The 15,739-nt window shown below is 39.2% G+C and overlaps 1 protein-coding gene across 7 annotated transcripts; it reads left to right on the top strand.

The window, feature by feature from the left end:
• The first annotated feature begins 12,325 nt into the window (after positions 1 to 12,325).
• On the top strand, positions 12,326 to 15,464 carry LOC121974884. 7 transcript variants are annotated; one of them, XM_042526157.1, is made up of 11 exons: positions 12,326 to 12,340; positions 12,467 to 12,621; positions 12,722 to 12,763; positions 12,903 to 13,070; positions 13,175 to 13,654; positions 13,895 to 14,075; positions 14,213 to 14,504; positions 14,583 to 14,655; positions 14,740 to 14,830; positions 14,920 to 14,999; positions 15,101 to 15,464. In XM_042526157.1, exons 4-11 carry the CDS (start codon positions 13,047 to 13,049, stop codon positions 15,275 to 15,277), a joined length of 1,398 nt encoding a protein of 465 aa, XP_042382091.1. In that variant the 5' UTR covers positions 12,326 to 12,340; positions 12,467 to 12,621; positions 12,722 to 12,763; positions 12,903 to 13,046; the 3' UTR covers positions 15,278 to 15,464. The 7 variants fall into 7 exon arrangements, 5 of the variants coding, with proteins under 5 accessions (XP_042382091.1, XP_042382092.1, XP_042382094.1 ...); XR_006110135.1 differs by lacking the exon at positions 12,326 to 12,340 and having other exon boundaries at positions 14,744 to 14,830; positions 15,101 to 15,162; XR_006110136.1 differs by lacking the exon at positions 12,326 to 12,340 and having other exon boundaries at positions 14,744 to 14,830; positions 14,920 to 15,003; positions 15,101 to 15,138.
• The last annotated feature ends 275 nt before the right edge of the window (positions 15,465 to 15,739 follow it).

Raw genomic sequence — 15,739 nt, forward strand, 5'->3', positions numbered from 1 at the left:
TTTACGACTTCCCACATAGGCTTCTTTTTCCCTTTCCTTTGCTTGTTCGAATTGAACAATTTCAAGCTCCTTTGTACAACAAGAGTTGACAAACGAGTAATAAATTAAATTAAATGCTTAATTAAAAAACAAATATGTACTCACATATCCACTACATATTTCCAGTCCTCATAACGATTGCGATGATTAAGTGAATCGAACAAATAAACCATCTCCACATAAGGGTCGATGACAGTCAAAATCCAATGACAACTATGCACAAAACAGATAGTCAATGCATAAATTCAACAGAATTGTTGAAATAAATCTATTAAAAATGAAATTGTAATATTTATTTACCCAACATTGTGAGGTGCCAAAACTAGCTGATTTTTTGTTGCACCACTCAGCCTATCAGCCAACACACATGCCCAGTTATTCAAGTATTCAGTCTTTTCATTTTTGTCAAGTTTGGATACATATGGCATTATTGGAAGTGTTTGTGGATACACAAATTTGAACTTATCGACCTTGTTTTCTTTTTTCATCTTTTTGAAGAGAAACCTTCCATTCAAGCAAAAAAATGTTAGTATGTTAATACAAATAAAATGAAAAAAATGAGTGATGTGAAAACTTACCACATGTAAGCAACCAGACAATTAGCAGATATTGGCTCCAACTCATAAATAGGTGTGATGTCTTCAATGTTCACTAGCAGTTCGTACTCATGGTCAAAGAAATCATGATAAAAAATAATTGATATAGTTTTTTCAGGACTGACCAAAACACGAATACAGTAACAATTCAATAAATGTAATGACCGTGGCACATTTGATGGCAAGACAGGATTACTTCTTTTTGCAACACTTTTCTTCCTTTAAGGCTTCTACAAATTGCAAATATAAATATGTTAGTAGAAAGTTCTATCTCTTATGTTCAGCATCTTTCTGAACAACCCTTTAATTGGGTTTCAATTACCATCAATGTTCTTGTTCATGCATGTAACCTCAATGTACAGATTACATGTGTGTGCTAGCTCTTATATATCTTGTATTACTAAATTGTATCCAACAAATATGTACAACCTTCAATCAAAATCTAAGAAGGTTTGGTTGGAAAAATCCAGCTAAACAATTATGCCAAAAAAATGAGAAAAAAACCAGAAAACCATACACTGACCAAATCAGAAGCTGGAAATTTGTGGTTGCTGAAACGGGTCCTCAAAAATTCCCAATGAAGAATTAAATTTGTACTCACAGTGTGGTGGCCTAATGAGTCAGAAATTTACCTCATTTTTCATCACTACCCAACGTGCAGGCCAAGCAACATGGGTCCCAATTGTGCCACCAATGGTATCACATTCATTTGGAATGGGAAAGGGCAACCTTGCTGAATTCTCCACAACCTAATCAATCGAGACGCACATACAATTCATGGGTAACGGGACACCATGAAGTAATTTTCCATCCCCATTGGCATGAACAACTATACCATAGGCCATAATATTGGACTTTGATTCCAGTGATAGTGCAACTGGCATACCCTACAAGACAATCATTCATGTCATACATTGATGGACTCATTATTGCAAATAATATTAAGTATCCACAATTAAATACATATATACCTGCAAAACTCAGTCTTGCTTAAAACTTGCATGTCCTCATCATTCAAAATTTTACTCTTCTCTGGTTTGATCTTATCCTCACTCGTGGTAGGCAACTTCACCGAGCAACTACCTTTCTCCTCAAACTCAAAGTCGCATCCACCCTTTTTGAACATTTCTTCAAGTTTCTGTATGTGTGTATCTTGTTCTACTATTCGTGCACTTTGTTCTGAGATTAACTTCTTTGCATCTAACAACTCCTTTTGATGATGAAGGATTAAGTCACCATCCTGCAGAGGACTATTCCAGATTTTGGAAACATTAAAATAGATTGTTGGAGTAATATGACCTCCAATCCCCCTAACACGCCCAGCATGTTCTTCAGAATCTAGTGCATTTGTGAGGATATCTTTCCTAGCCCCTTCAAAACGCAGCTTCCCCTCCTTTTTTTGTTGAACGTAATCATCCTAACATGCCCAGACAAACAAAATAGTTACTAACAACAAAATTAATCAATAAAAAATAGTTATTTTTCATGTATCACATACAATCTTTTTTGCTGTAATTTTGAGATCATCGCCTTAAAATTCACCCTCCTTATTGGCTCGTCCTCTCTTCCAAACAATAGCTCGATTTATATCATCATCATTACATAAATCAGATGCCTACAAAAAAAATGAATCATGCCCTGTTCCTACAAAATCAGATTCAAAAATAAACCACCAGCTTTAGCATACTCACAATTTCGTCAGCGAAACGTGCATATCCTTTACGGGACAGCCGATGAGGGTATACGTTCTGCCTTCTTCTATTCTTTTGTTCATCACTTACTCTCTACTTAAAAATTAAAATCAATTAAGTTCACTATCAACATTCAAAATATATATATGTGAACTTTAATGCAAATTGTCTGTGGTGTAGAGAAAAAATAGCAATCTATGGAAGGTTCAAGGAAACAAACAGTTAGAGAACCCTTAGCCTTAGAATTACACAAGGAAACAAGTAATGTTATCTGTTAGAAGTATTGTTATAACAATTATCTCTTCTATTAAGAAACAAAGCAAATGAAAGAGAGATAATGTTATCTAAGCCATTATCAAAAACATATTGCTTGTTTCTTCGACTTTATGTTATAACAAAAGTAAAGATTTCAGAAAGGAGTAAAAGTATGAACCCTAGCATCGAGTAGATTTGTGTAAGATAAAAACCCCCTAGTATGGGTTTTTTCAGAAGGCGGAGAACTGGAAATTTTAAAACTGACAGCGAATAAATGAATCACACTATGTTAAATAAAGATCTTATTGTAGAACATCAGTTAAGGATCATTAGGACTATCTTCTAAAAATTAAAATCAATTATGAATCTTACCCTGAAGTAGGCAAACATGCGAGTTATTACAAAGGAACTCCAATCCTCTTATGAAATATCATAGCCAATCGGGGGATCGTTCAACTCATCAGGTTTATCTAGCTTGCTGAAAACAAACTTTTGAGTGAGAAAAGCTTTATATTGACGTCATTTATTATTTGCTGAATGTAAACATCCTTTCCTCCAAGTTGGGTCAATATTGTACGTCAGCTGTAAAAACACAAAAAATTTAACAAGCACGTTAAATATAGCATAACCATTCGAGAGCTCATTTAAGTTCTCAAAGCATTCTAACTTACATTCACCGATTCCCATATTAACTCTTTAACATCATTTGACACATTCTTTCATGATTTGTAAGTTATTGAGATCTTTTCTCGAACGAGAACGCCAATGTAGCTTTGCATTTCACTCGTAAATTCTCCAACTGGCTGTCCAATTTTATTGAAGCTAACATCCTTTTTAATTCCTTGGACCCTTAGCCTAACAAGCCTATCCAAACGTGTACGCCCCCTCGTTGTTCTTGTTGACTCCGTTTCTGTAGATTTCATTGAAGTTTGACCCTCACAACTATTGTTAGTGGAAAAATATGAAGAATTTTCTTTAGCCTTCTGAATCCTCAGTAATCTCTTTGCATTAGCTGCCATAGTGTCCACATCCAACTTCTGATGAGAACCCTATTTCCTGCAAAAGGCAGCAACCTGTTAGGCATTTAAATTATTGAGAAAATAAAGCGAGAATGAAGACAAATGACAGTTATATTACAATAAAAATAAATATGTTAACAAAATAGATCAACAAACAAAATTTACACATAGGTTAAACAATAGATTACACTTAATTATTGTCAATCCATGTCCCATCACAGTCTTCACGAACGCATGATGGTTCATTTTCATCTATGCCGTCAACGTCCATTGATTCCATTGATATAAACCCTCCTATGAAACTTGGATAGTGGATTTTAGCATTTTCCAACTCATCACCATTTATGTATTCCATGTGATCCCTAGTAGGAGTGGCAAGTACAACATGCCATGCAGGATCTTGAGGATCTTCAATGTAGAATATCTGCTTTGCTTGACTCCCCAAGATAAAAGAGTCAAATTTAAATCCAATTCTGTTGAGGTTTACCAACGTGAAACCAAGGTCATCAACTTTAATACTGGTATTATTCTCAACCCAATTACATTTAAACATCGGAACTTGAAAATTGTGATAATCGAGTTCCCAAATTTCTTGAATAACTCCATAGAAAGTCATGTCCGACACAATTGGATTTTTGTCCTTCGCACTAGCTACTTGCATTGTCTGTGCAACTAAGCTTACTCCGGAGTTTTGAATAGCTCGTGTATCATCGCGCTCTTTTGTATGATACGTAACTCCATTAATCAAATAATTAGAGTACTTCAACACTTGATCGCTAGGTCCGCGCACTATCCACTTCAATCTTTTTTATATTTGAGAGCTGGAATTGCCAACTGCTCTCACACGATCACGTAACCAGCCAATAAACGTCCGATTATGCTCATCTTGTAGCCACTTTTTGGATTTGGCTTTATGAGGAAAGCTTGAGTTCAAAAATTCCAGGTGCTCCCTAATGAATAGATTAGGGATAAGTTAACTAATGGAATACTAATAAGTTAATTAGTAGAACGTAAGAATAGTGCAATAAATATTAATAAGTAAGAGAATTACTCGATATAAGGATCAACGTCAACATCATTTTCCAAGACATAACGATGTGCTTGATGCAACTCATCATGACAAGTTGAGTGTAATATTGAGCTAGATAGAGGCCTAGTAAGTTGTACTTGCCGATACCTTGATGGGATCTCAATTGTATGCACACTAGACATGTAATCCGAGCAAAATTCCACAGCCTCTTCAGCAATATAACATTCGGCTATACACCCTTCAGGACGATTGTGATTTTGCAAATACCCTTTCAAGATCTTCATGAATCTTTCAAATGGGTACATTTGCCTATACCAAACCGGTCCACACAATTTGACCTCCCGTACAAGATGAACGGTTAAATGAATCATTATATCAAAAAAAGATGGGGGAAAATATTTTTCAAGCAAACACAACACTATCACAATCTCTCTTTGCAAATCATTCAACTTCGAGACATCTATCACTTTATTACATAGCACGTTGAAGAAGCCACAAAATCGAGTGATAGTATCTCTAACATGTTTAGGCAAGACATCACGGATGGCGCGATTGAAAGTAATTGTTTCATCAAAGTGTGATAGTCGTGTGACTTAAGGCCAATAAGTTTCAAGTCTTTCATCGACACCAGATTTTTAACATTGGATGAATATCCTGTGGGGACCTTTATTCCAAACAAAGATTTGCAAAGTTTTCTTTTCTCATCCTTACTTAGTGTATAACAAGCCGCTGGCAAAAAGTTCTCTTCTCCCCCATCTTTAATGTCAAATCAATCCTCAAATTCATCTCCACAAGGTCTAGTCTTGCAGCTACTCCATCCTTTGATTTTCTAGGAATGTCAAGCAAAGTACCGATCAGACTTTCACACACATTTTTTTCAATATGCATTACATCAAGAACATGCCGAACATGTAGATGTTTCCAATAATCAAGTTCAAAGAATATAGATTTCTTTTTCCAGCATGATACAGTTTCGCCTTGCTTTAACTGAAACTTCCCATTTGCTTTTCCCGAACGATAATTAATTCTTTCAACTCGATCCAAAATTTCATGCCCAGTTAATGGTTTCGGTGCGGGGTTAAGCTCTGGGTTCCCATTAAATGCTTTTTTTTGCCTTCGATAAGGATGATTTGTAGGAAGAAATCTTCTATGGCATGTATAACTCATTTTTCTACTATGCTTCAACCTTGTCGAATATGTTTCTTCACCACAAATAGGACATGCACAATATCCTTTCACAACACAACTTGACATGTTCCCATATGCAGGAAAATCATTGATTGCCCATAGTAAGACAGTCCTAAGCAAGAAATTCTCTTCTCGACATCCATCATATGCATCAACACCTATATCCCATAATCTTTTTAAGTCATCGATCAAAGGTGCTAAGTAAACGTCAATATCATTTCCCGGTTGTTTGGGACCTGAAATCAACAAAGTCAGCATCATAAATTTTCTCTTCATACACAACCATGGAGGAAGGTTGTAAGTGATCATCACAACTGGCCAACAACTATATGCAGAACTCATCAAACTATGGGGATTGATCCCGTCTGCTGATAAGGCCAATCTAAGATTTCTAGGTTTAGCAGCAAAATCTGGTCACTTGCGATCCACTACTTTCCAAGCAGGCGCATCAGCCGGATGACGCAAGTAACCGTCAAGTACTCTTTTATCAGCATGCCAAGTTAACTCCTTACATATCTCCTTGTTCCGAAATAATCTTTGAAATCTTGGAATAGGCGGGAAGTACCAAAGGACCTTTGCAGGAACTCCATTTATCGTACCTTTTTTACCCAACTTCCACCTAGACATCCCACATACAGGACAATTAGTCAAATTATCATGCTCCTTCTGGTATAAGATACAATCATTAGGGCAAGCATGAATTTTCACATAATGCATCCCTAATGCACATAAGCTTTTCTTTGCATCATATAATGATGAAGGTAATTCATTATCATCAGGAAGCATTTCTCCAAACAAACTTAGTAAATCTGTGAAACTTTTGTCACTCCAACTATATTTTTCCTTCAAGTTATACAATTTCACAAGTGCAGATAACTTTGTAAATTTGGCACACCCCGGATATAAAAGTTTATCAGCATCTTCAAGTAGCTTATGAAATTGGTTTGGATTCTCTGCATAACTATCAAATGCAGCATGTACCATATCAATAGGTTCCTCGCCAAAAGATTTCTGTTCATCTTTCATTGAGTTATTGTATTCAGTCTTTTCACCATGCCAAATCCATTTATGGTATGTTAAATCTATACCATTACAACACAAATGTGCCCTTATAATGTCAACATTTCTCTTCTGTAGATTACCACATCTTGAACATGGGCAAGGTATTTCATTCGGATCAGTAGCATTTCGTAATGCAAATTGCAAGAAAGACTCTACCCTAACCTCATATTCATGTGATAACCTATTCTTTGACATCCAATCTTTGTCCATTTTTTATAACTATCAGCCTGAAACGCGTCAAAACCTACCTTCAAAAAACTATACATCATACAACAAGTTCAAAACACAATCTCAAGTACCAAATACTATAATAAAACATTCAAGGTAATATAGTAATACTCGACATAAACCAACCGGACAGAAATGTGTTGTGTGATTTTGTGAGAACTAATTAATAAATAAATTGTGATATTAACAAATCTTGGGTGTTCATATATACAAGAGGATCAATTGGAAAGATTATTGGCTAACAAACCCTCACCCTAGTTGTTACAATGCCTCTCAACTTATTTGTTCATGTTATTATCTCAACTCATGATCTAATCTAATGTTTGCGTTTATGTTAAAAAATACATGTGTCTTGATCTAATCTAATTATTTTTTTAAAAAAAATATTCCTTAATAAAATTAAATGAGCATAAATAATAAAGATGACATTAATTAATTATTAAAATAATGAGCAAAAAATAATGAACTTCAAATTATGAAATTCAATAAGAGAACAAGCTATAATTCAATGTGCAGTTGTAAAGGATGTAAAAAGCCTAAACTTGCACTAGATAAGAAAAAAAAAACTAAAAATGAGCATGAACGTACAAAAGTGTTAACATATGTCTAAAGAGCCAAAGGAAATAAAATTAAAAGTGTATTGAGCAATTACCACAAGAAACCGACTCCGTTCACATGGAACAAAACAAAAAGCCAAGAAGCTCATGGAAATGGGAAGAACAATCAAACGGGCAATGTGCGAAACAACTATAAACTTCAATCAGTAATCAAAACAAAAAGGAAGGACTTTCTTCATTTCCCTTCTACCAATTTTCTGTTCCCCCAAATTCCATCTCCGTCCATCAAGTGGCAAGCCGTGCAAGACCTAGAAAACCTAGCCGAACACACTATTTCGACCATTAAAAGTGAATAACAAACAGAAATCGATGCTTAAAACCAACACCTTCAGAGATCAAACACCACAAACTTTGACATATGAGCAGGCAAATGGCATGATGAAACAAATCAAAAGCTAAAAATAAGAAGAAAAGAGAATGTTGAGCTTGCAAATACAAGCATAGTGGAATCAAAAGTAGGTTTTTTTTTTGAGACAAAATTTATGAACGAAGACAAGACCTAGGTTATGAATCTACCTTGACTATGGCTCTAGCACAAATCCAAAGAAGACAAGACCTAGGTTATGAATCGACGGACTAGGAGTGCCACCTTTGCCGAAGAAATACACCTCGTCCGATCAAAAGGTTCCACGAGCGAAAGAAGCAGCAATGGAAGGTCAAAGAGCCTCGTCGAACTCAGAAACCTGCTCACCAGGGAACGAGAGGAGCACACCGTCGTGGAGGAAGATCCAGGGGAGGCGTGAAGAGATTGTATGAGGAGAGGGAAAGAAAATTACCTTAGGTTCGGGAGCGCGAAGGAAAAACATGGCGCTGAAAAGAAAACAGCGAGGGAAAGGAAAACAGCGAGGGGGGAAAATGACCAAATTTAATTACAATGGTTTTTTCAAAACTGTTGTCGTAGCCGCTAAAAATGCGAATAAAGACAACGGTTTATAAAACCGTTGTAAAAAGTGTTGTCGTTTTAAAAAAAAATCGCTCAATGACAACAGTTTTGCCAAAATCGTTATCTTTTATATTTAATGGGGAGTTCAAAGATAATTGTTTTGGAAAAAACCGTTGTCTTTGAGCAAATACGCAACTTTCTCTTAAAACCATTGTCGTAGGGGTGTTGTCGTTTGTAGTTTTTGTTGTAGTGATAGAAGTGAAGCCCATTGCAATATGAGAGAGGAGAGCCTTTATTATACCTGACCGCAGAGTGATGTCGACCGACTGAGGATCTATCTCTCTCCCTCAACTCTTGAATACCCGTGGAGTGAGGGGAAAAGATAATAATCTGAGCCCTAATCGTCAAATGGAGTGAACCCCATGGTAATATAAGGGAGCAGAATCCATAGCAATAGAAGGAAGCAGAGCACCGTGAGTAAAGAGAGCAGAGCCTGTAGATGTAAGAGGACGCAAAACAGGTGGAGGATGTAGAGCATACAGTAGTAATAGAGTGTAGCACCTATAGCAGTAAGAGGATGCAAAGCCCCATGGTGAAGGGTGCAGGGCCTATAACACACCTGATCGGGGAGTTGGACCCTTAGTCCCTGATCAGAGAGTAAGGCTCCTAGCCTGTAATCAAAGAGCGAGGCCCCTATATCCTGATCGGGAAGTTGTACTGTGTCATTGATTAGAAAGTTGTGCCCCTAGTGTCTGATCGGGGAGAGGGGGAGCTGGGCCCCTAATGTATAATCCGGGAGCTGGGCCCCTAGTATTCGATCAAAGATCGAAGGACCTAGTCTTTGATCAAGGAACTAGGGTCTTACTCTCTTATCAGAGAGCTATAGCAGATCCTATAACTGTAAAAAGGGAGCAGAGCCCGTAACGTACCTGATCGAGGAGTCGTGCCAACCGGCTGAGGGTTTGTCTCGGTCCCTTAACTTTCGAATACCCGTGGAGTCAGGGAAAAAATATAATGGAAAAACTAGTCTGTTGGCCAGCTAAAGCTCTAACTTAATCCCTTGACTCCCGAATACCTGTGGAGCGAGAGGAGAAGATAATATGTTCGTCAGGATTCTCCAGGACTGTGATAATGGCAGAGAACCTCCCGACGTCATTCATCTTCACGCTCCAGAACAGGTGGAGAAGATTTCCACAGACGACACCAAATTAATCCTGTCCAGAATCTGAGTCAGACAGACCGTCGGATGAGGTGGATAGAATATTGACCAAATCGCGATGTCCAGGAGAGGGGTATGCTGAGATAGCTTCTATGTTGGCCAAGTCGTCAGAAGTTCTCTGGTCAACGCTACCTGCAGCCAGCGATCGGGTTGCCCCAGTCCCTGGTACCCCGAGGCTTGAGGCAAATCCAACGAATATATAAGTAACAGATTAAGACGCATAATAATGAAATGAATGTAGAATGAGTATGAAGAACATATCCTAGCCCAGGGGGCACCCTCGTGTGGATCGGTGAGCTGGTCGGGACGCTGCTCAAGTTGTCGTGACCCGGAAGAGTAGATTACTCCGAGCAGGATGAAGAACTGGATCTGACAGTGCAGAGCTGGACGTGGCATGGATTCGGAAGACAGCACGCAGGGCAGGATACGAAATGACACACAAGCCAGGATATGACATCGGCACGTAGGCCGGGATATGACAGCGACCCACAGGTCAGGATGTAATAAAGGCATGAAGGTCGGATAATATCCACAGCTCACAATCAGAATAGCAGTGCGAAGGCCGAAACATAGCGGCTCGATGGCCAGGACATAATAGTGGCTCAAAGGCTTGAATGCAGCGGTGGATCAGATATCGGATCAGCATCGAAAGCATGCTACAGTGTGGACGACTCGAAGGACAGCGTCGGCTAACCGACTAACCGTGAGGGGAAGAGGGAGAGATCGGAGATATGCTCAGTACCGTCGGTCGGAGAGGAGAGGCGGTGCAACATTGGAGGCCAAAAGGAGGCAGTCTAGCCGTTCGAGGGAAGCTGGATGCACCGTCGACCACTAGTAGACGATAGAGAGAAAGGGGTGACTGGCGGAGACGACCATCGTTGGTAGTGGCGCGAAGGCGTGGCCAGCAAAAGAGACGTGGTGCTCACGTGTGTCGGTGGTTGCGTCCTCGCGTGTTGACGGTGTGAACGAAGGGCGGCATTGGCCGTTTAAGGCTCAAGGTTGGCTACGAAGCCGGCGATCGCTGGAGGTCGCCTGGACGCGGGAGAGAGAGAAGTCGGAGCTTGCAGCAGGGGAGGTGGCGTGCATGAGGTCCCTGCGGCAGTGGGTGTGGTCGCGAGATAGAAGGAGAAACATGAGGTGGAGGCCGCAAAGGGGAGATCGTCGAGAGGGGAGTCCTCCGTGATTGGGACGACGTCGGCATCATCTGTTGGCGCCTGCTTTGGTTGCTGGCGTCGACCTCTTTCCTCTGAGGCGGCGGACCACCCAACCTCCTAATCGCCCTCTGCGAGAAAAAGGAGGGTCCGACAGCATGAGGCGACCCTCGGAGGGCGGTTGCTCGGTGAGTGGTGAAGGCGTCACAGGTGGTCTCAACGTGCCTAGCAGCAGGAGAACCCATCGCCCCCCCCCCCCCCCCCCTTCAATTTTCATATGAACAGTGCCCTAAAAGGGGCTACAGTCAAATGACTAAAATACCCTCCTCCTCCCTCCTAATTTCCCTCTACCCTTAGTCATATCCATATTAAGAGTGACTTTTAGGCGGTGAACAGGACTTTACGTTTGTGCTTGTGGTTGAAGCCAAGCATTTTGAGGAGGCTCCAAAGATTTTTTTTATTTTTTTATTTTTTGAATCATCTAGATTCTAGATATCCAACTCTCCTAAGAGGCTCGTATCTGGGTGAGGGCTGCATCAATCTCAGCCACATTGGCGGGGATGATGCTTCTTAGCAAAGACTGGCTTCGGCTGCGCTGGGCCATTGACTGTCTGAGCCGATTTTGACCTTCCCACGTTGAAGATAAATTGGTCCATGACCTAGAGATCACTGACTAAAGCTTCCGGAAATGCAGAATTGGCTCGTGATGTTGATTGTTTGATTAGTGGCGAACAAACTATTCCCACATTTATCTATGGCTTCACTCCCCACTTGCTATCAATTGGGAGGGAGTCCTTTTGTTAAGAGGGTCACACGCCATCATCCACTACCGACATCTAACATGGCTAAACGCCAGTCCACGTTTCACGGATGAGGGTTTATTGCCATGAATCATACCTCCACTTACGTCCCAACCATTAAAGTAACCATAAGAACGAATTTATCTGTTCGGTTTTGTTATGGTCATGGTTGATGGTGGAGCAGGTAGTGTCAACCTGGTCTCGATGAAGGAGAGCTCTAGCGTCGTTGATCTGCATGTGTCCATGTTCCGGAATTGATGGATGAATGAATTCCGAGTAGGAAGCCACGTACTTTTCCACTTAGTGGCATGATAAACGGGAGATCCTCGAGAGCATCAGATCAATATGAATCTTTGTGACTCCAATCATTTATCTTCGTCAAAAGGTAACCTTTTTTTTATGACTACAATTTTCGACTCCGCCATTACATGTATGACATACAATTCATTCATGTTTAGAATCTCTGTCATAGAATAGAAAGCATCCCATTTCTGTGTACCGTGCGATGGGACATGTCGGTAAAAGCTACATGGGCATGGATGAGAAAGTGCAGTCGTGAAGGGTTCGCTACCGCGCTATTATTAATCGGCTCATTGGCTATCATTTTCCAGCTTCTCGACTCATTGCTACAATGTCATTTTTTTTTTTTATTTCTCATTTTAATAAATATAAGGCGTTCCAACTGCAGAGTTGGACGGGGTAGCAGTTTCGTCTCGGGACGTGAACAGAGTGATAGAGAGGGGTGATGCAGCCGAGCAGAGAGCAGAGCATGGAGGCATTCAACACCATCTCCTCACCTACTTCACCATAAATTCATTAGCCAACTTTGAGATCGCTTTCTTGGTCGGTCCGTCTCTCTGTTGACTGTTTTTTTGCCGATCACATTCAATTCTGCAGCCCACTGACTCTTTGATCTTTTCCTCACTCTGGTTTTTGCCAAAAGGAAACGTGGAGTCGGAAGTCTTTCTTCTTCTTCACGGAGCATGTAACATATTTGCTTCCTCCTTTTGCTGTTTTTTTCCTTATAAATGAGTTATATATCTTATCTTTACTTTCAGATACGCAAATCTGTTTTTTTTTTCTCTCAGCATGAAAAGCTGAACATAATAGTTCTTTGTATTCAGCTCAGATCCTTGTTCAAATGAGGATGCTGTTTTGACATCCATGTGATGCTACAGTACGTCAGACAAATTGTTGAATCCATCGCATGCAGAATTTAACACCCGAGCCGTGTTCCTATCAGTTTGAAAAAATCAGGGACAAGTAAAATGTCAGATACTCTCAATCAAAAGGTAATTTTAACAAGAATCTCTTCAAACTGATGCTATTTGACTGCATCGCATATATTTTCATGAAGTAGTATTTTCTGAGGTATTAATTTGTTTCTACTTTGCAGGGTGGAGGTGCTGCACAAGAAATTTCACCTATTCGAAGTGAAAGACGTCCCAAACTTTCTATTGATGTACCCTCCAGAGATTATTTGATTTCCGCCATGAATTATCCAAAATTGAATACCTTTTCAACCCATGGCTCTGCCCCCAATAAAACAAACCTTGTCCCATTAAGCAGTCCTGCGTCTGCTAAAATGAATGCATCTTCATGTTCATCCTCATCTAGAGGTAAACCCCCCTTGCGGAGATTCCTTTCAGGACTAAGCTTCAAATTCCAGAGTTCAGCTTCAGAGATTGAGAGATGCGAGGGTCAAGCTCCAGAGTTATATTTAGGAGGAAGACGGGAAAAACCTTCATTTTTGAGCTCATTTAATTCTTTTTCCAAACTATTTAGCCCAAGCGTTGGAAGAACATCATCCTTGCCACTCGATGAACACGGAGTTACTTCACGTGGCAATCTAACAGTTGACAGCAGCTCCTTTGAAGTATATAATTTATCATCCTTGAACAATAGTTTGTGATTGTGTGTTATCCATGACAAAGCTAATTTCCATGCAATTGTGATGTTTTGCTTATGCATTTAGTACTTGTTTATTTTGTTTGTACTTGTGAGTTTAAGTGTTTGTTCAATTTGATTGAATTCAGTATTAATCTGAACATGTGTTGCTATAGGTAGACATTTCTTTTTACAATCTACACTTACCAATTTGTATACACCTTGTTAGAGGAAAGAGGTTCATCATATATCTCGTTCAATCTCCTTCCCTGTGAACATGAAGCATGCTAAGTCCAAAAGGATCAAGAGAATGAACTCGTTAGGAGGTGTATTTCGAGTAATTCCTTCAACTCCTCGAGTGGTGGGCTTGAGCAGTGTAGTCACAGACATCATCAGTCCCGAAGACCATGGTACATCATCAAACCTCTTCATGATTAAGTGTTACTTCCTTGAGTTATGGCAATGTCTTCTGCCCAATATTGTTCCTCCTCTTGGAGAAGTGTGTTCTATTTGCTAACAATTTTGTGCCATTTTATCTTTTATTTAGCACCTGACGATGAAGGGGAGAATATAGCTGAAGAAGAGGCTGTCTGTAGAATCTGTATGATTGAGTTATCTGAAGGAAATGACAGTCTTAAGCTAGAATGCAGCTGCAAAGGTGAACTTGCCCTTGCACATCAAGAATGTGCTGTCAAGTGGTTTAGCATTAAAGGCAACAGGAACTGTGAAGTTTGCAAACAGGAGGTTAAGAATCTACCTGTGACTCTGCTGCGCATACAAGCTGCACACACAGCCACAGCACTCTCAGACAATTCACAACAAAATTTATTTCATTACAGGTCAAGACATATGAATTTGATCATCTTAGTAATTATTGGCTCATTGCTGCTATTTCTAATAGTGCTTCTTGTTATCAGGTACTGGCACGATATGCCTATCCTTGTGGTCGTCAGCATGCTTGCCTATTTTTGCTTCCTCGAACAACTATTGGTAAAAAACTATACATGAAAAATTAATCAATGAATCTTTTGAATACTGGTCAGTTTTGAGTATGATTTGTATTATTATTTGAAGGTAGCAAGTTTTGGTACTGCTGCTCTGGCTATTTCTGTGCCATTTTCATGCATATTGGGACTATTTGCAACCCTCACCTCACAAACAATAGGTAAATGCTGAAGCAAGGTTTATAAAGATGGTGAATTTCATCAAATTCATTTTTCTGATGTTGATTGTGTTCTCTAAATGTCATGATAGTGATGAAGGAATTCGTTTGGGTCTATGCCGCAATTCAGTTTGTCTTAGTGGTCTTCTTTGCTCATCTGTTCTACACAGTTGTAAGTAAGATAACCCTAATAAAAATATACAATTACATCCTACGATATGTATATATGCATGCAATCGTGGTTATAAAACCGTCGATATGCTTAACCTGCAGCTTCATTTACAAGCGGCTATATCCATCATTCTTGCTACTTTTGCTGGATTTGGGGTTGCAATGAGTGGAAATACAATCATTGTGGAGTTTCTCAGGTGGAGGAACAGATGGCAGGTTGCGTCCTCAACTAGTCGTGCTTCTCAGGAAATGGAGATGCCAAGTCAACAGGTGGTATAGGAAGATGTCTATAGCAAAGTATTAAAGTGGCTTGATGTTTGTGAGTTTTAAACTAGCAACAAGATTGATTTTGTGTTTGTGATAGTTCCAGCTCTATGACCTTTGGTCGAAGAATAGAATTTGGAGTTTTAAAAAGAATGTACCGGCATGCTTCTTTATCAATATAATATATATAAGTACATATCAACGTGATAGAATAGAGATAGAATATGATAAATGAAGATGCATGTATAATAATAATAATAATCAAATCTTATCCTATTAGGTGGGATTAATTATATATATCCTTCTATATTATTAGGCTCTATCTCAAATTATATCATCATCTATACTTAAATAAATTTTATATTATTTTATTATTATTAATCAAGTCTTTTTGGTATTTCTTTTTCTCGTTTGATGTATGTATTTGTCATAGTTTCACATCGTTTAACTGGAGCATTTATTAACCGTCTAAGTAGA

The sequence above is a fragment of the Zingiber officinale genome, chromosome 4B (assembly GCF_018446385.1).
Source record: "Zingiber officinale cultivar Zhangliang chromosome 4B, Zo_v1.1, whole genome shotgun sequence".
NCBI classification, from domain to species: Eukaryota; Viridiplantae; Streptophyta; class Magnoliopsida; order Zingiberales; family Zingiberaceae; genus Zingiber; species Zingiber officinale.

Bases quoted from the DNA above. Each gene is read 5' to 3' on its own strand.
- LOC121974884 (XM_042526157.1), top strand. From the start codon at position 13,047: ATGTCAGATACTCTCAATCAAAAG. The intron at 14,505-14,582 runs GTCAAGACATAT...TCTTGTTATCAG, and splicing joins CAAAATTTATTTCATTACAG to GTACTGGCACGATATGCCTA. The intron at 14,831-14,919 runs GTAAATGCTGAA...ATGTCATGATAG, and splicing joins CCTCACCTCACAAACAATAG to TGATGAAGGAATTCGTTTGG.